The sequence below is a fragment of the Tasmannia lanceolata genome, unplaced genomic scaffold (genome assembly GCF_043159265.1).
Source record: "Tasmannia lanceolata isolate RefF3 unplaced genomic scaffold, GAP_Taslan_0.1 ptg000019l, whole genome shotgun sequence".
NCBI classification, from domain to species: Eukaryota; Viridiplantae; Streptophyta; class Magnoliopsida; order Canellales; family Winteraceae; genus Tasmannia; species Tasmannia lanceolata.
In genome coordinates this window covers 26,033,517-26,046,805 of record NW_027518696.1, presented here as the reverse complement: position 1 = coordinate 26,046,805, position 13,289 = coordinate 26,033,517, and the positions used below count along the sequence as shown (strand labels likewise).

At 38.7% G+C, this 13,289-nt stretch overlaps 1 protein-coding gene across 1 annotated transcript; it reads left to right on the top strand.

The window, feature by feature from the left end:
* Positions 1-4,311: 4,311 nt before the first annotated feature.
* Positions 4,312-13,070, top strand: NPC2 (non-specific phospholipase C2). The gene is made up of 4 exons (XM_077362250.1): positions 4,312-4,842; positions 5,059-5,713; positions 9,925-10,104; positions 12,619-13,070. The coding sequence occupies exons 1-4, from the start codon at positions 4,378-4,380 to the stop codon at positions 12,924-12,926; spliced, it is 1,608 nt and encodes a 535-aa protein (XP_077218365.1). The 5' UTR covers positions 4,312-4,377; the 3' UTR covers positions 12,927-13,070.
* Positions 13,071-13,289: the final 219 nt, after the last annotated feature.

The following is a 13,289-nucleotide window of genomic DNA, read 5'->3' as shown; positions in this document are numbered from 1 at the left end:
GTTCTGTGATAATCAAGCTACAATTACGATTGGGAAAAACTCACTCTTTAATGGTAAGAGGAGACATGTCAGGCTGAAACATGCCACGCTGAATTATCTTCTAGAACAAGGTATTATCACTTTGGTTGATGTGAGATCGAAGAATAATATGGCCGATGCTCTTACGAAGGGACTGAACAAAGATCGAATATTCAAAACTGTGGGGGAGATGGGGTTAAAGACTGTGTAGACGTGTCTTAACCTACATTCATATTATTTTGAATTTTTGAATCTCCCTATCTTGGCCAAGATAAGCACTTGATATGTTTCAATGATGTTAACAGTTATCTTTATGTCATTCCACATTTGATGACATGACCTTTTTGGGACAGGTTGTTTTATTCCAAACTTGATGATACAGCTTAACTCAATTTGGATATGATGCCTGCAACATTCCAAATGGAAACATGGAATAGTTCTTTGTAAAGAACTGTTTATGTCTGGTTCTTGATTGAAACTTGACATTGATGCTTATTGATATTGATATTTATTTTCCGCCATTATGAAATTGTACATTCTTTCTGTAGAACTAGATACTTTTAGTAAAATACACAAATGATTGGATTCATTTTAATGAAATTCATATTTGATAATTTACAGAAATTGACGAAAATTGAGGAGATTGCCTCAATTTGGATCTTGATGATGATGACTTACTTGATGAGTGAAACCTTATAGAGCAGTGGGAACTATTATTTTCTTTTCAGTTGATTAAATAGTTCACCTACATGTGAAACTACTTATGTTTGAGTTTAGATTATTTCTAAAACTCTTGGTTATTCTTTAAAGTATTTTGTTTTAAGTTGGATTACAGATCTTTATTGATATGATGATATGGATGATTCAATAATTTTGTTTGGACATCACATTAACTATCTATTGGATTGTGCTATATGTAGAACATAGGAGGAGATTGTTAGGTATATAATATAACACATGTATGTTCTAATATAAGGCTAATAGGTAATGGACCAGGTGTAGTGGGCCCATTTGGGCTGGAGCCCATTAACCTCTTATAACCCTAGTGTATCTCTATATATAGGGGCTGGAGGCAACAAACTAGGTATTCCAAACTAGATACCTTGGGTGTAATGCTTTAAGCATCCTTGCTTAAATCCTAATACACTAACACTATTCTCATCCAGCAACAACATATATCATCTACGTGCAACACTCCTAAACAATAGCAACAGCTCCTAAAACATTGCAAAGTGATAACAACACCTCACAATTCTCATTGTCTAATATCTGCCCAAAATCCATGTGGTTTATTCCAACAACTACATCATCATGCTTATATCCAACAACCACATCACAAGTAATTTCATTATGCATGTAACACACAGTCGTTAGTTAATTCATCTGTGGTGGCTGTTGACTCCTGCAAAAGTGAGTTGCGAAATGGCTTTCCTCAAAATTGGCAAGCAAATCCCTCATCTAAATTTATTTTTAAACTGTCGCCAAGAACTGAAATTTTGATCCTCGTTCTTAAGGCGTACAATCTATGTACAAGGGTGCTGTGTGGTACTATAAGAACGATCGTTCACACTTAACGTGTGCTCATTCTCTTGAACTACTTCTCCTGTCGTTTTGGACCTCTCGTGTGCAAAAATCAGTTATTTGCTTTCTATGAATGGTTGTTATAAATAACAAACTCAAAATACCAAACGTCAGCCTTACCTAACCGTAGCCATTGAATAACAAACGCAAACAATAGCTTCCTCGTGACGGACTTCAAACGGGTTAGCTCACTTTCTGAGTGATTGTATGCCCTTTCATCATATAATTTCTCATTAAAAACTAGGGAAAGAGACCAGCTAATTAAGCAAACGGTGCATTGGGATCAATGATTGTAGTCAATTTTTGGTTCAACTTGGTGACATGTATCTATAATTACTTAGACCGTTGATCATATAAACACCACGATGTGTCTGAGCTGAGTGGACATAGGGGTGCAACTCAGGTCGGGTTCAACCCTAAAAAAGTCGGGTCGGGTTGGGTTGAGTTCAGGTCAGGTTCGGGTTGAGGGCTTGGGCAACCCGACCCGACCGAAACCCGAACTTTGAACTTTTTTATGTAAGCTTAAAAACACGGGTTGGATTGGGTTGGGTTCGGGTAGGGAAAAGAGTTCCGGGTCGGGTTGAACCTCGACGGGATGGAAATTGGGTCGGGTTGGGTTCGGGTTGAGTAAATGGTTCCTTGGGTCGGGTTCGGGTGGGCCTCAACCCGACCTAACCCTACCCGAGTTGCGCCCCTAATTAATTCATCAAGCCTCGTTTAGAATTCTGATGAGAAAAACGTATTGTTAATTTTACTTGGTCATTTATCTACGCATGAGATTTTCACTTACGGTGGGACCAGGTCTCTATACGTTGCATCTTGATGTAATAAGATCAATTAAAGATCTTGCTTTTTTACATACATATCCTCATGGAGGGGACCCCAAAATTGTCCCTTACCATTGATCGTGAAGGTGACTTTATGCATAGCCTCTCTAAAAAATAGAGATTTTATATGGTGTGTGCGCTGAAGTCTAGTATTTTTCAAAAGTGACATAGGGGTTCCACTTCGCAGGGTGATCCAAACCATTCATTTGTTATGTCAAAACGTAAATAGGTTGTACCCGGTAAATCATGTACATAGAATGCTCCTAACCCTCCAATTAGTAGGGACTCCACATTATATAAACCTCTACTAATCCAAGGGCTGAGTTCATGCTACAGAGATGGTTTAAGGGTTACAACTTATAACCTATCTATGTTGTGGGTCATGTTTGAAACTATCTGGATCATCGTAGAAAGTGGGCCCCATGAGAATTTTTTTTAAAAAAAATTCTAGACTTCACGCAGCTGCAAGATATAAGGTAGGGGTGCAAGTTTGGCCCTGTCAGCCTTGACCAGCCCTGACCCACCCTGAGCCCGAACAGAATCAGGGCTGGATTTTCAAACCCTGAGGGCGGGTCAGGGTTCATTTTTTTAGACCCTGACTCAGGTCGGGCGGGTTTTGGGTTAATGCCTCGGGTACCCTGACCTGGCCCAACCCTGAGTTTTCTATTATATAATTGAACCATCTGTGCATGTTTGTTTTGCTAATGTTTTCTATTATCTTGGATTGATGTTTCTTTATATTATTATTATTAATTGTCTCTATTGCCCTTCATGTTGTTGAATTCATATTGTCTTATTTTGTTCCCTTTCTCTGTTTATTGATCATTTTATTCCATATGATAAGTGGTTGCTTTATTTTTGGTACTCTTAACAGGTATTTGCACTAGGGTCAATTAGGGCCGGCCTGGCCCGGCCCGGCCCTGCCCAATCAGGGCCACTCAGGGCGGGCCAGGGCCAGCACAATACCCTATAGGGCGAGTAATGGGTTGAGGTTTTCTGGCCCTGACTCAGGGTCAAGGTGGGTCAGGACTGAGATAATGGGATCCAGGGTTGGGCTAGGGTTTTGAAAAACCCGACCCAACCCGACCCTGTTGCAGCCCTAATATAAGTTCTTCTAAAAAATAATGACATAAAATTTGGAAAGAAAAGAAGGGAAATGTTATCAGCACAACTGTATATTGATATTTTGCAAAAGGGGAGTGATAAATCAACTCCCCATGTGTCTTTCTCTCTCCTCTAGGTTAGAGAGAGAAAGAGGAGAGAGATAGACACATGGGGAGTCACTTTATCCATTTGGGGAGTCGATTTATCACTGCCCTTTGCAAAAACCCAGCTGTGTTTTCTCCTTTAACTTGCTCGCGAGATCTTTTTGTGAAATGTAATAGACTTTTGACAGCTCGGTTAGAGAAAATATCTAAATATGGTTGTTGAGGTGTCATTTCCCGGGAGGAGGAAATAGGAAATTTTTGTAGTTATTTTTCTAGAAGTTGAGCCAATATTGGTGGGGCCGACCATGTGGTAGGAAAGATACTATAGTAGGGCATGTCCACTACTGAATAGTGGGTCCCAGCTGGATCCTCCACTTGATAGGCCTTGCTTTGGCTCTCTATGGGTCATTTGTCTCCCCCCATTATCTCTTCCTAAGATCCAAAAATGTCAATTAGCGTCAAAAAGACAAAAACTGCATATAGCCGACCGTTGGACGACGAAGATCACTCATTCCCGAACGCCAAGACTACATTATTGGCGTGTATCTTATGAGTCATAATATATCCAAAGCAAAAATCAAGTGACGGTTCAAATCAACCAAAAGTGGGACCAACTATTAAACAATATTAAAGGAAAATGATATCCGATGGAATCGCACTATAAAAGGATATACGCTTCCCGTGAAAAAGAGGGTGTCTTTTTTATCATAATCTCGCTTTAGCTATCTCTCTCTGTCTCTCTCATGACGGCCATTAATGGAGAGGTAGGGAAGAAGAAGAAGAAGGTCCAGATACAGGCTTCATCTTTTCTTATCCTAACATGTCTAGCAATCTCATGGACCAGTGCCGTTTCAAGTCCAATAAAAACAGTGGTCATAGTGGTAATGGAAAACCGATCATTCGACCATATGCTCGGATGGATGAAAAGCCTCAACCCAAAAATCAATGGTGTGACCGGGGCCGAATCGAACCGACTCTCCACAACAGATCCCAACTCACCCCTCTTTTACTTCAAAGACCAATCCCACTACGTAGACCCAGATCCGGGCCACTCCTTCCAAGCCATTCGAGAACAAATCTTCGGATCCCCCAATGACAACTCTTCCTCTTCCATTCCTCTCATGAATGGATTCGCCCAACAAGCCTTCTCCATGACCAACTCAACCAACATGTCTTACAGTGTCATGAACGGCTTCCAGCCTGAAATGGTAAGGGTCATTTTGCCTGTTAGAACTTTTATGGATTTATTTTCATGTTATTTAGTTTCTAGGATTTTTATTTCTATAATTTTAATTTTTATGATTTTTATTATTTATAATATTTATAATATTTTATTGCCTGTATATGTAGGCATGTTGTATGGAAGTTTAGTTAACTTTTGATGATTAATTGAAGTGATTACATATTATTCCTGCCTGCATTAGGTTGCGGTGTACAAAACCCTCGTATCCGAGTTCGCCGTGTTTGATCGCTGGTTCGCCTCGGTCCCCTCTTCGACTCAGCCCAATCGTCTCTTCGTCCACTCGGGAACCTCTCACGGTGCCACGAGCAATGACCCAATGCAGCTCGCTTTGGGTTTCCCCCAAACAACCATTTTCGACAATCTATACGACGAGGGCTTCTCTTTCAGCATCTACTACCAAAATGTCCCGGCCGTTCTCTTTTATCGAAACTTACGAAAGCTTAAGTACGTAACCAAGTTCCATTCTTTTGCTTCAGAGTTTAAGGCTCATGCGAAGAATGGGAAACTCCCGAACTATGCTGTGATAGAACAGAGATATATGGATTCGAAGCAGAATCCCGCAAACGATGATCATCCTTCACACGATGTGTTTCAGGGGCAGATGTTTATTAAGGAGATTTATGAGGCTCTGCGGGCGAGCCCCCAGTGGAATGAGACGCTGATGGTGATTACCTATGATGAGCATGGTGGGTTTTTCGACCATGTCCCGACGCCGGTGACCGGAGTTCCGAGCCCCGATGGGATTGTTGGGCCCGAGCCATTCTTCTTCAAGTTCGATCGGTTGGGGGTCAGGGTCCCCACCATCATGATCTCGCCTTGGATTGACAAGGGCACAGGTGAGTCTGACTTTACATTGCTCTACTAGAAGGGTGTTTGGTAAAGTAAGTGTTATTATATAAGAAAAATGAGAGTGCTGACGTCATTTTCACTTGACTGGGCATGATATTTCACCCCTCCTGCATTACGCATGCGCCACCCTATAATGTTATCTGACGTCAAAAAGCGTTAAAGTTGCCGTGCGTGTAATGCAGGGGAGTTAAAATATCATCACCCTGACTATATTATCAGGAAAATGTTATCAGCACATGTATATTTTGATATTTGCACAAATCCAGCTGTTTTTTCTTCTTTAATTTGCTCCTTAGTCCTTAGAGCTTTTTGGGAAAAATAGTAACTTTTTAACAGCTCTTTAAATGCTAAATGAGAGTCTTTTCTTCTTTTAAGTACTAAATGAAAGTCTTTTCTTCTTAGCTGGCTCGTGAGAGCTTTTTAGGAAATATAATAACCTTTTAACAGCTCTTTAAATACAAAATGAAAGCTGGGTTTGTGCAAATATCAAAATAGGGTTTTTCTATAACATTTCCAAGATAATTATTAGTGCTTTTAGCTGTAGAGTTAGCCGATCCAAACGTTCATTATTGTGGGCCCCATCTTATGTGGGCCACGAACAACACCGGCTTCACAATCCTAATCATTAATTAGGTAGATCATTCATTGTTTTGTTTTCAACCGTCCATTGGAAGCTCATTGATCTAGTAATTAGTATTTATCCACTGGATGTGAATTTTCTGTCCTGAATCCTGATGTATTTGAAGCCCACTAATTTGATTGGAGGATTAGGATTTGTATCATGGTTCATCTATAATTAGAAGATTTCACTAATTCTTTTATGATTACAATGAGACATAAATGAATGTTTATCTAGAACACTCAAGAGATAAACATTAAACTATAAGGAGTAATTATGGAAAGAGATAAAGATATAATCATCAACTTAGTTGCTATTCTAATCTGGTTGCCTAATATATTCACGTTACCTCATCTGACCAACTTGCTTAATCTACCACCAAGATAATCCACTCCAACCATGAGATCTACATGCAATCCAACCATAGGATCTCACATATTCTAACATCTATTGATTGGTATCTACAGTGTGGATTGTCTTGATCATATGATCAAATACCATGTCTATGTTGGTGGTGGGTGATGAACCCAAGACGTATATTTTGGTCAGATTATAAACCATGACCTCAAGATATTTTGATTTGATCCTGCCTCAATTTTTCCAGTTTTTATTTGATTATTCCCTCCAAAATTTCTGATTTTTATTCAGTCACTCAAATTGCTCATCAACATTATCTTATTTCTGGCTTTGATTTTGCGGCCGTTGGATTATTTAATCCATCCTTTTGGCAACATTCAAATTTTTCTTAAATTGAGTCCTCTTTGTTCTCAAAATTTTCCTCAGGAATTAAAACTTGATGTAAATTAACTTTCAACAATGTATCATCATCCACTCCAATTATATATTCACTTTCTACCAAGTTCTTAGCTCCATATATCACTATTTAGGTACATGAACATTCATATACATCAGGAATGCTAGACTGAAGGGCGCCTTGCAGAAATAAGCTGAAAGGGTGCCCCCATTGGCTGCATTTCACCAGAGTGCATTTAGAATAAATCTGAAAAATGTAAACGCAAAGAATGTTAAATGCACTTTGGCACCATGCAGCCAATAGGGGTGCCTTTTCATCTATTTTTTGCAAGGGCACCCTTGAGTCTAGCATTCCTCTAAGATCATACATTACAGAAATTACAGCATTTAAGAACATTGTCTTTCTTCCATCTCATCCCTTTCCATCATGCATATTCCTCCTAAATTTGTCCCACTTATGGTTATTTCTGTGATCAATTCATGTTCAGCATCCCGAGTAATCAGAACCTTCTCTGTTTAGAAATTGATTTAAGAAAAATAATTTCTAGTTTATAATTCAAAGATTTCAACTCCCTTTCCAACAATTTTATCTACTCTAAAGATCATTGCAAGATCTTATTCCTAAGAGAAAATTCCAGAAAAATAAAGAATAACCTCAAAACTAATCATGTCGATTGAGTAAATCTTAAAATTGCAGCAAGTCCTGAAAAAATTACTCAAACTCAAAAGGGATGAAAAACAGCATCATATCATTCATAGTATATAAAAATCACTCCACAAAAAAGCCATAAAAATTTGGGATAAAGAAGACCTCTGGTGCTTCCCTAAAAATCATAAACTAAAGTTAATCCTAAAATATGTTAGAGATTTTCAAAATGGTATTGGAAAATTAAATGAATTTTCACAAGTTATTTTTGAATTAGAAGCACAATTTTGAAACAGGGCCGGTCGACCGCAGGTTATCGGGCGACAGCGGATTAGTTACTGGAAATGTAAACGATTTCCAGAAAGGTATGGCCGGTCGACTGCGGTAGCCTTGGTCGACCGCGATTCTTTGGATCGAAAAAAATAAAAAGTCCAGAAGCCTATCAACGGGCGACCGCGATTGTTCGAAAATCTATCAATTGGGAGAAAATAGACATTGTTTCTCACTTCCGTTTTCAAACTTCTTTCATGTCTTTTGCTTTCCAACAGTCATTGATGATTTTCAAACACAAGGGTGGATGATCCAGAACACTTAAATTGCAAAGTGTTGTGATCGAATGGTCATCATTCAAACCGATCCAAGAGATGTCTTGAAGGGATGTTTCTCTTAATGAATAGACATTAAATGCTCTATAAAAGTAGCAGGAATCTGTCTTTTGAATACACAGAAAAACAGTTAGTGCTGTATTCTTTTTCTTCTCTTGCAATCTCCTACTTTATTGTTTTCTCAAAGTTTAGTTTACAGTGCACTAAACACTGTTTTCTGCAGAAACAGTTTTAGTGATTTTTCTAAGGCTTGAAGTTCTTAAAGAGGCTTTTGGGTTTGATTCCGCTTCTGTGAGGCGTCGTCAAACATTTGTAGGATCTTCCTACAAGCTAGGCTTCATTGTATCTTGGAGACAATTCACGGATCCCCTTTGTACACAACTGGTGGGGGCAAAATTGGTCTTAAGGAAAGCGATTAAGCGCCATGAAGCAACTCTATAGAATTCTATCTTCTCGACATTCCCACCAACAAAATATCCATTTTAACTTTTAAAACCCATAAAAAAGCCAACCTTTTTTGTTTGTGCAATTTCTTGCCAAGACCTCAAAAGTCCTAAATTAAATAATAAGGAACTAAAATCATGATATCTTTTCAAACCCATTTATTAGACATAATTGAAAGGGTACAGCTTAAGATAAAACCCCCGAAACAACCCATCTTTAAAGACCTGTAAAAAATCCCAAGGCCCTGTTTGGATTGCAAGGAAAACATTTTTGATGGAACATTTTTCTTGATAAGGTTTTTTCTTTCCTTAATTGCTGGAAATGATATGATTATGCTTGATTTAGATGGACATCATCATATATTAATGTTCTCCCTCTAAATAAAAATTGAATAGGGTTGATTTAGGTAATCTTTTCTCATGTGCAAAACAAAGTAGGGACTTTTAGAAATATTTTTCTTTTCTAAACTTTTCCAGAAAATTCTTGCAATCCAAATAGGGGCCTCCTAATGTTAATAACTACAACAAAAAAGGGTGGATTCGTCTACAACTTCTATGCCTTTGCACCTTTGCCAAAATAAATCTCCACCTTCCCTCATTTTCTTTAACTTCTCACCACTTGTTAGTCATCCAATCCAATCCTAATCTAGATGGTAAAGAAGAATAGGGTAGAGACCATGGGTTGCTTTGCCTACTCTTTAGTTTGTCTTGATTGCTATCCCCTCTATACAAGATCAGGAGCCAGGGCAAGTCCTATGATAATGCTAGTGGCATTCTCTCTTTTTTCACCCTCCCTATTATTTTCGTTCTCTAATTCACATTTCTTTCACAAAACTCTTTTCTATCCGTTTAGTAGCTGAAATTTTGGCAATCTAGTTGACAACATAGTTTCTAATTTCTATTTTAAGGCGAAAGTTTTTTTTTTTTTTTTTTTTTTTTTTTAAACGGAATTTTATGCGGATAAGGTTGGGTCATACGTGAAGCCTTTACTGTGAAGGGTTTATTAGAATTTCATATGGAATTTATCATGTACCAATAATCAAATATATTGGTACTATTTATTATCTGTTTGATACTTACTCATAAACATTAATTTAAATGAAGTTTATTTACTTTTTTCTGTTATATGCAGTGGTTCACGGGCCTAAAGGATCACCATTTCCTTCCTCGGAATTCGAGCATTCGTCCATACCTGCAACTGTAAGGAAGATTTTCAAACTTTCCGCTCCTTCCCTTACAAAGAGAGAAGCTTGGGCTGGCACCTTTGATGGCATATTGCAAACTAGAACTGAACCCAGAACAGATTGCCCAGGTAGTAACTATTCTCTAATTGCTTTCTGTGAAATAACCAATTGCTCCAAAAGCTTGAGTGGTTAGAATTGGTTTTATTTAATCATTTATACTTCAGCAGCCGTGTACATCACGGGTTCAGTTACTGAAACAGCCTCTCTGCAAAGCAGGGGTCAGGCTGCTTACATCCAGCCCTCCCCAGAGCCCGCAATGGCAGCAGCCTCGTGCACTAGGCCGCACTTTTTTTAATACTTCACCGCCTGTGTTACCTTAGCCAGACACATGTGGCCCTTCTTTTTAATACCAAGGAGTTATTGGTTTTAGAACCGGAGATTTTATGTGGTGAAGCCCTTATAGTCCCGTATTTCTAAATGTACTGTACCTCCTGCACCATTGGATGATCCAAACTGTCCATTTGTTGGGCCATAACATAAATAGGTTATGATTTCAATCTTCCCATCTATAGAGGTTTCCATAATATGCATTTCCTTGAAAAGGCTATGATCATCCTTTGCAAATATTTTTTTGGGCCCAACCTATTTACATTGTGTCCCATCAAATGGACGGTTTGATCATCCAATGGGGTAGGCCTTACAACACTTTTTGAAAAATGAGGAACTAGAAGGGCTCACACCATATAATTTCTCGAAGAAGCAAGTACCTATTGTGCGACAATAGATCTGATTCCATGTGAAAACAACGAATTGCTCCAAAAAATTAAGCTGTTAGAGTTGGTTGTATTTAATTATTTATACTTTTGTAACACATTCCGTGGCCGATCTACTATAGACCCATTAGTTGAAGTCTAATTATACTCAAGGTTTTAAATTTTGTCTGAAATTCGAAATTTCGGACTTCCATGAGGACTGAAACCGAAATTGCCGAAATTTATAAAATTAACTTTTGGAATTTCGGCGAAATTCTTGATAAAATATAATTTTTTTATTCTTTTACAAAATTTCAGCCGAAATTACCGGAATTTTGGCTAAAGAAAACGACATTTCAAGCTCGCCTACAGAATTTCGATTTCGGCTAAAATTTCAGTTTCAGTGAGGACCAAAATTACCCCCACCGAAATTTAAAACCTTGATTATACTAAGCTACTCATTGACCAAAGAAGGAAAAAGTGTTTTCAATAGACTATGGATTACTTGTTTGATTCTTATATTCAACGATGATATATATAAAAGAAATGATATTTGCGCTTCTTTAATTTGATAATGACACTTCCACGCACGACTTTATTAAAGGCTTTCTCTGATCGGCTGCGACAGATTTTGGGAATTGTAAACAGCCTTTAGTAGCTAAAAAGAAGTGTAAAATGAGTTGAGGAGTGAAATTGATAAACAAGGGGGTGCTGCATTTCCCTAATTAATTACGGGGAACAAATATATATACAATCTGCTTGTTTTGTTAGATACACCATCTCTGCTTGGGAAATTGATATTGCACTCTTTATTTTGATAATGCTATCCTCTCTTTATTGCGCATTTCTAATTAGCTATTAAAGACTATTACAATTCCCAAAAGGGCGATGATATTTTCACTCCCCCTGCATTACGTGCATGCTCTCCTTATGTAATGCACGCTCCCCTTATAACATGATTTGACGTGAAAAGTGCGCAACTTTAACACTTTTTGACATCAAATTATGTTATAAGGGGAGCGTGCGTGTAATGCGGGGGGGGGGGGGGGGGGGGGGGGAGTGAAAATATCATCTCTTCCCAAAAATATCAACAACCAAGCCGGTAAGGCCATGTTTGGCAACATGAATTTTTTTTTGAAAGAATATTAGTTTATAAAGTGGTGAGAGAGGTGAGGAGGGTGGAAAAAGGAGAGATTTTAGAGGGCATGCCTAAGGAGAGGGTGAGAAGAGGCTCAAGAGCAAGGAAAAACCAAATCATATTTTGGGTAGAGTTTTTGTTCCTTGTTTTTCAGCCTTTCCGCACCTTAACCTCGCTCAAGCTCTCTTTAGTCTATCCCTCTCATACCCTCTCTCGTCATCAAGTAAACTGATATTCCATAAAAAAAAAAACATGGGGATTTATTTTTTCCCTGTTTTTAGCCCCTTGTCACCCTTTCCTCATTCATCTCTGCTCAAGTCACTTCTCTCACCCAGCCTACCCTATCTCACATAGGGAGAAACGATTTTTGTAGGCTATGTATGTGAATTCTCCCTCTCCCTGTGATTTTCAGCATCTCCAACTAGCGGGCCCTGCGGAGTGGGTTGGGCATGGCAGTGCTGTTGGAAATAAAACTGGGGAGGGTGGTAAAAGCTTAGAACTGGATAATATTTACACAGTGGGGTCATGGGGTGACACTAAAATTCCGTGAAAAATAATTTCGTTGTTGCCAAACATGGTTTCATATCATTTTCATAAAAAACTGGGAGCACGGAAATCATTTCCTTAACATTGTTGTTAGTTTAGTCTTCTGTTAATGGTGATCTACTCATAAGCTAAGAGTGATCGCCACCCAAAAAATTTCCCTTCTCACACATTTATCTGCTCTCCTTTTGTCTGTGTGATTACTACAGAGCAACTTCCTATCCCGACAAAGATCAGGAACGGCGATGCCAATGAGGATGCGAAATTGAGCGAGCTTCAGCAGGAACTTCTACAGCTAGCCGCAGTGCTCAAAGGGGAAGAGATCTTGACCAGCTATCCTAATAGGATTGGGAAGCAAATGACTGTAAGAGAAGGACAAAATTACATGGAGACTGCACTGAAACGCTTCTTCGAGGCTGGATTATCTGCAAAAAAGATGGGCGTAGATGAAGAACAAATTGTTAAGATGCGACCCTCACTCGCCACTAGATCCTCACCTTCAGACCCATATCCATAAGAGACCTTTAAACCAAATTAACTGTCATGAAGGAAAATATGTAGTTACTCCCAAAGTATATAATTAAGTACAATTACATTTCATATGGGTGAGAGAATTAATGATAATAAATTAAGAAAAAAAAATCGAACTCTTTCTTTGCTACGCTGTAGACACCCCATTTTGCAAAAGAGAAATTATATGATGTCTGCCTCATGATGCTCTACAAGATCAAGATCATTGATCTCAGATGCATGACCATTGATGCTACTCAAATCCAGACAAGCGCATGGAAGGTCTTGATGCGATGGCTGGATCCGGTGGGAGGGAGGTTGCCTTGACCTGCTACCTGCGCTCACAGACAAAATTTTAAGGACCATCCGG

Bases quoted from the DNA above. Each gene is read 5' to 3' on its own strand.
- NPC2 (XM_077362250.1), top strand. From the start codon at position 4,378: ATGACGGCCATTAATGGAGAGGTAGGGAAGAAGAAGAAGAAGGTCCAG. The intron at 5,714-9,924 runs GTGAGTCTGACT...TGTTATATGCAG, and splicing joins TTGGATTGACAAGGGCACAG to TGGTTCACGGGCCTAAAGGA. The intron at 10,105-12,618 runs GTAGTAACTATT...TGATTACTACAG, and splicing joins ACCCAGAACAGATTGCCCAG to AGCAACTTCCTATCCCGACA.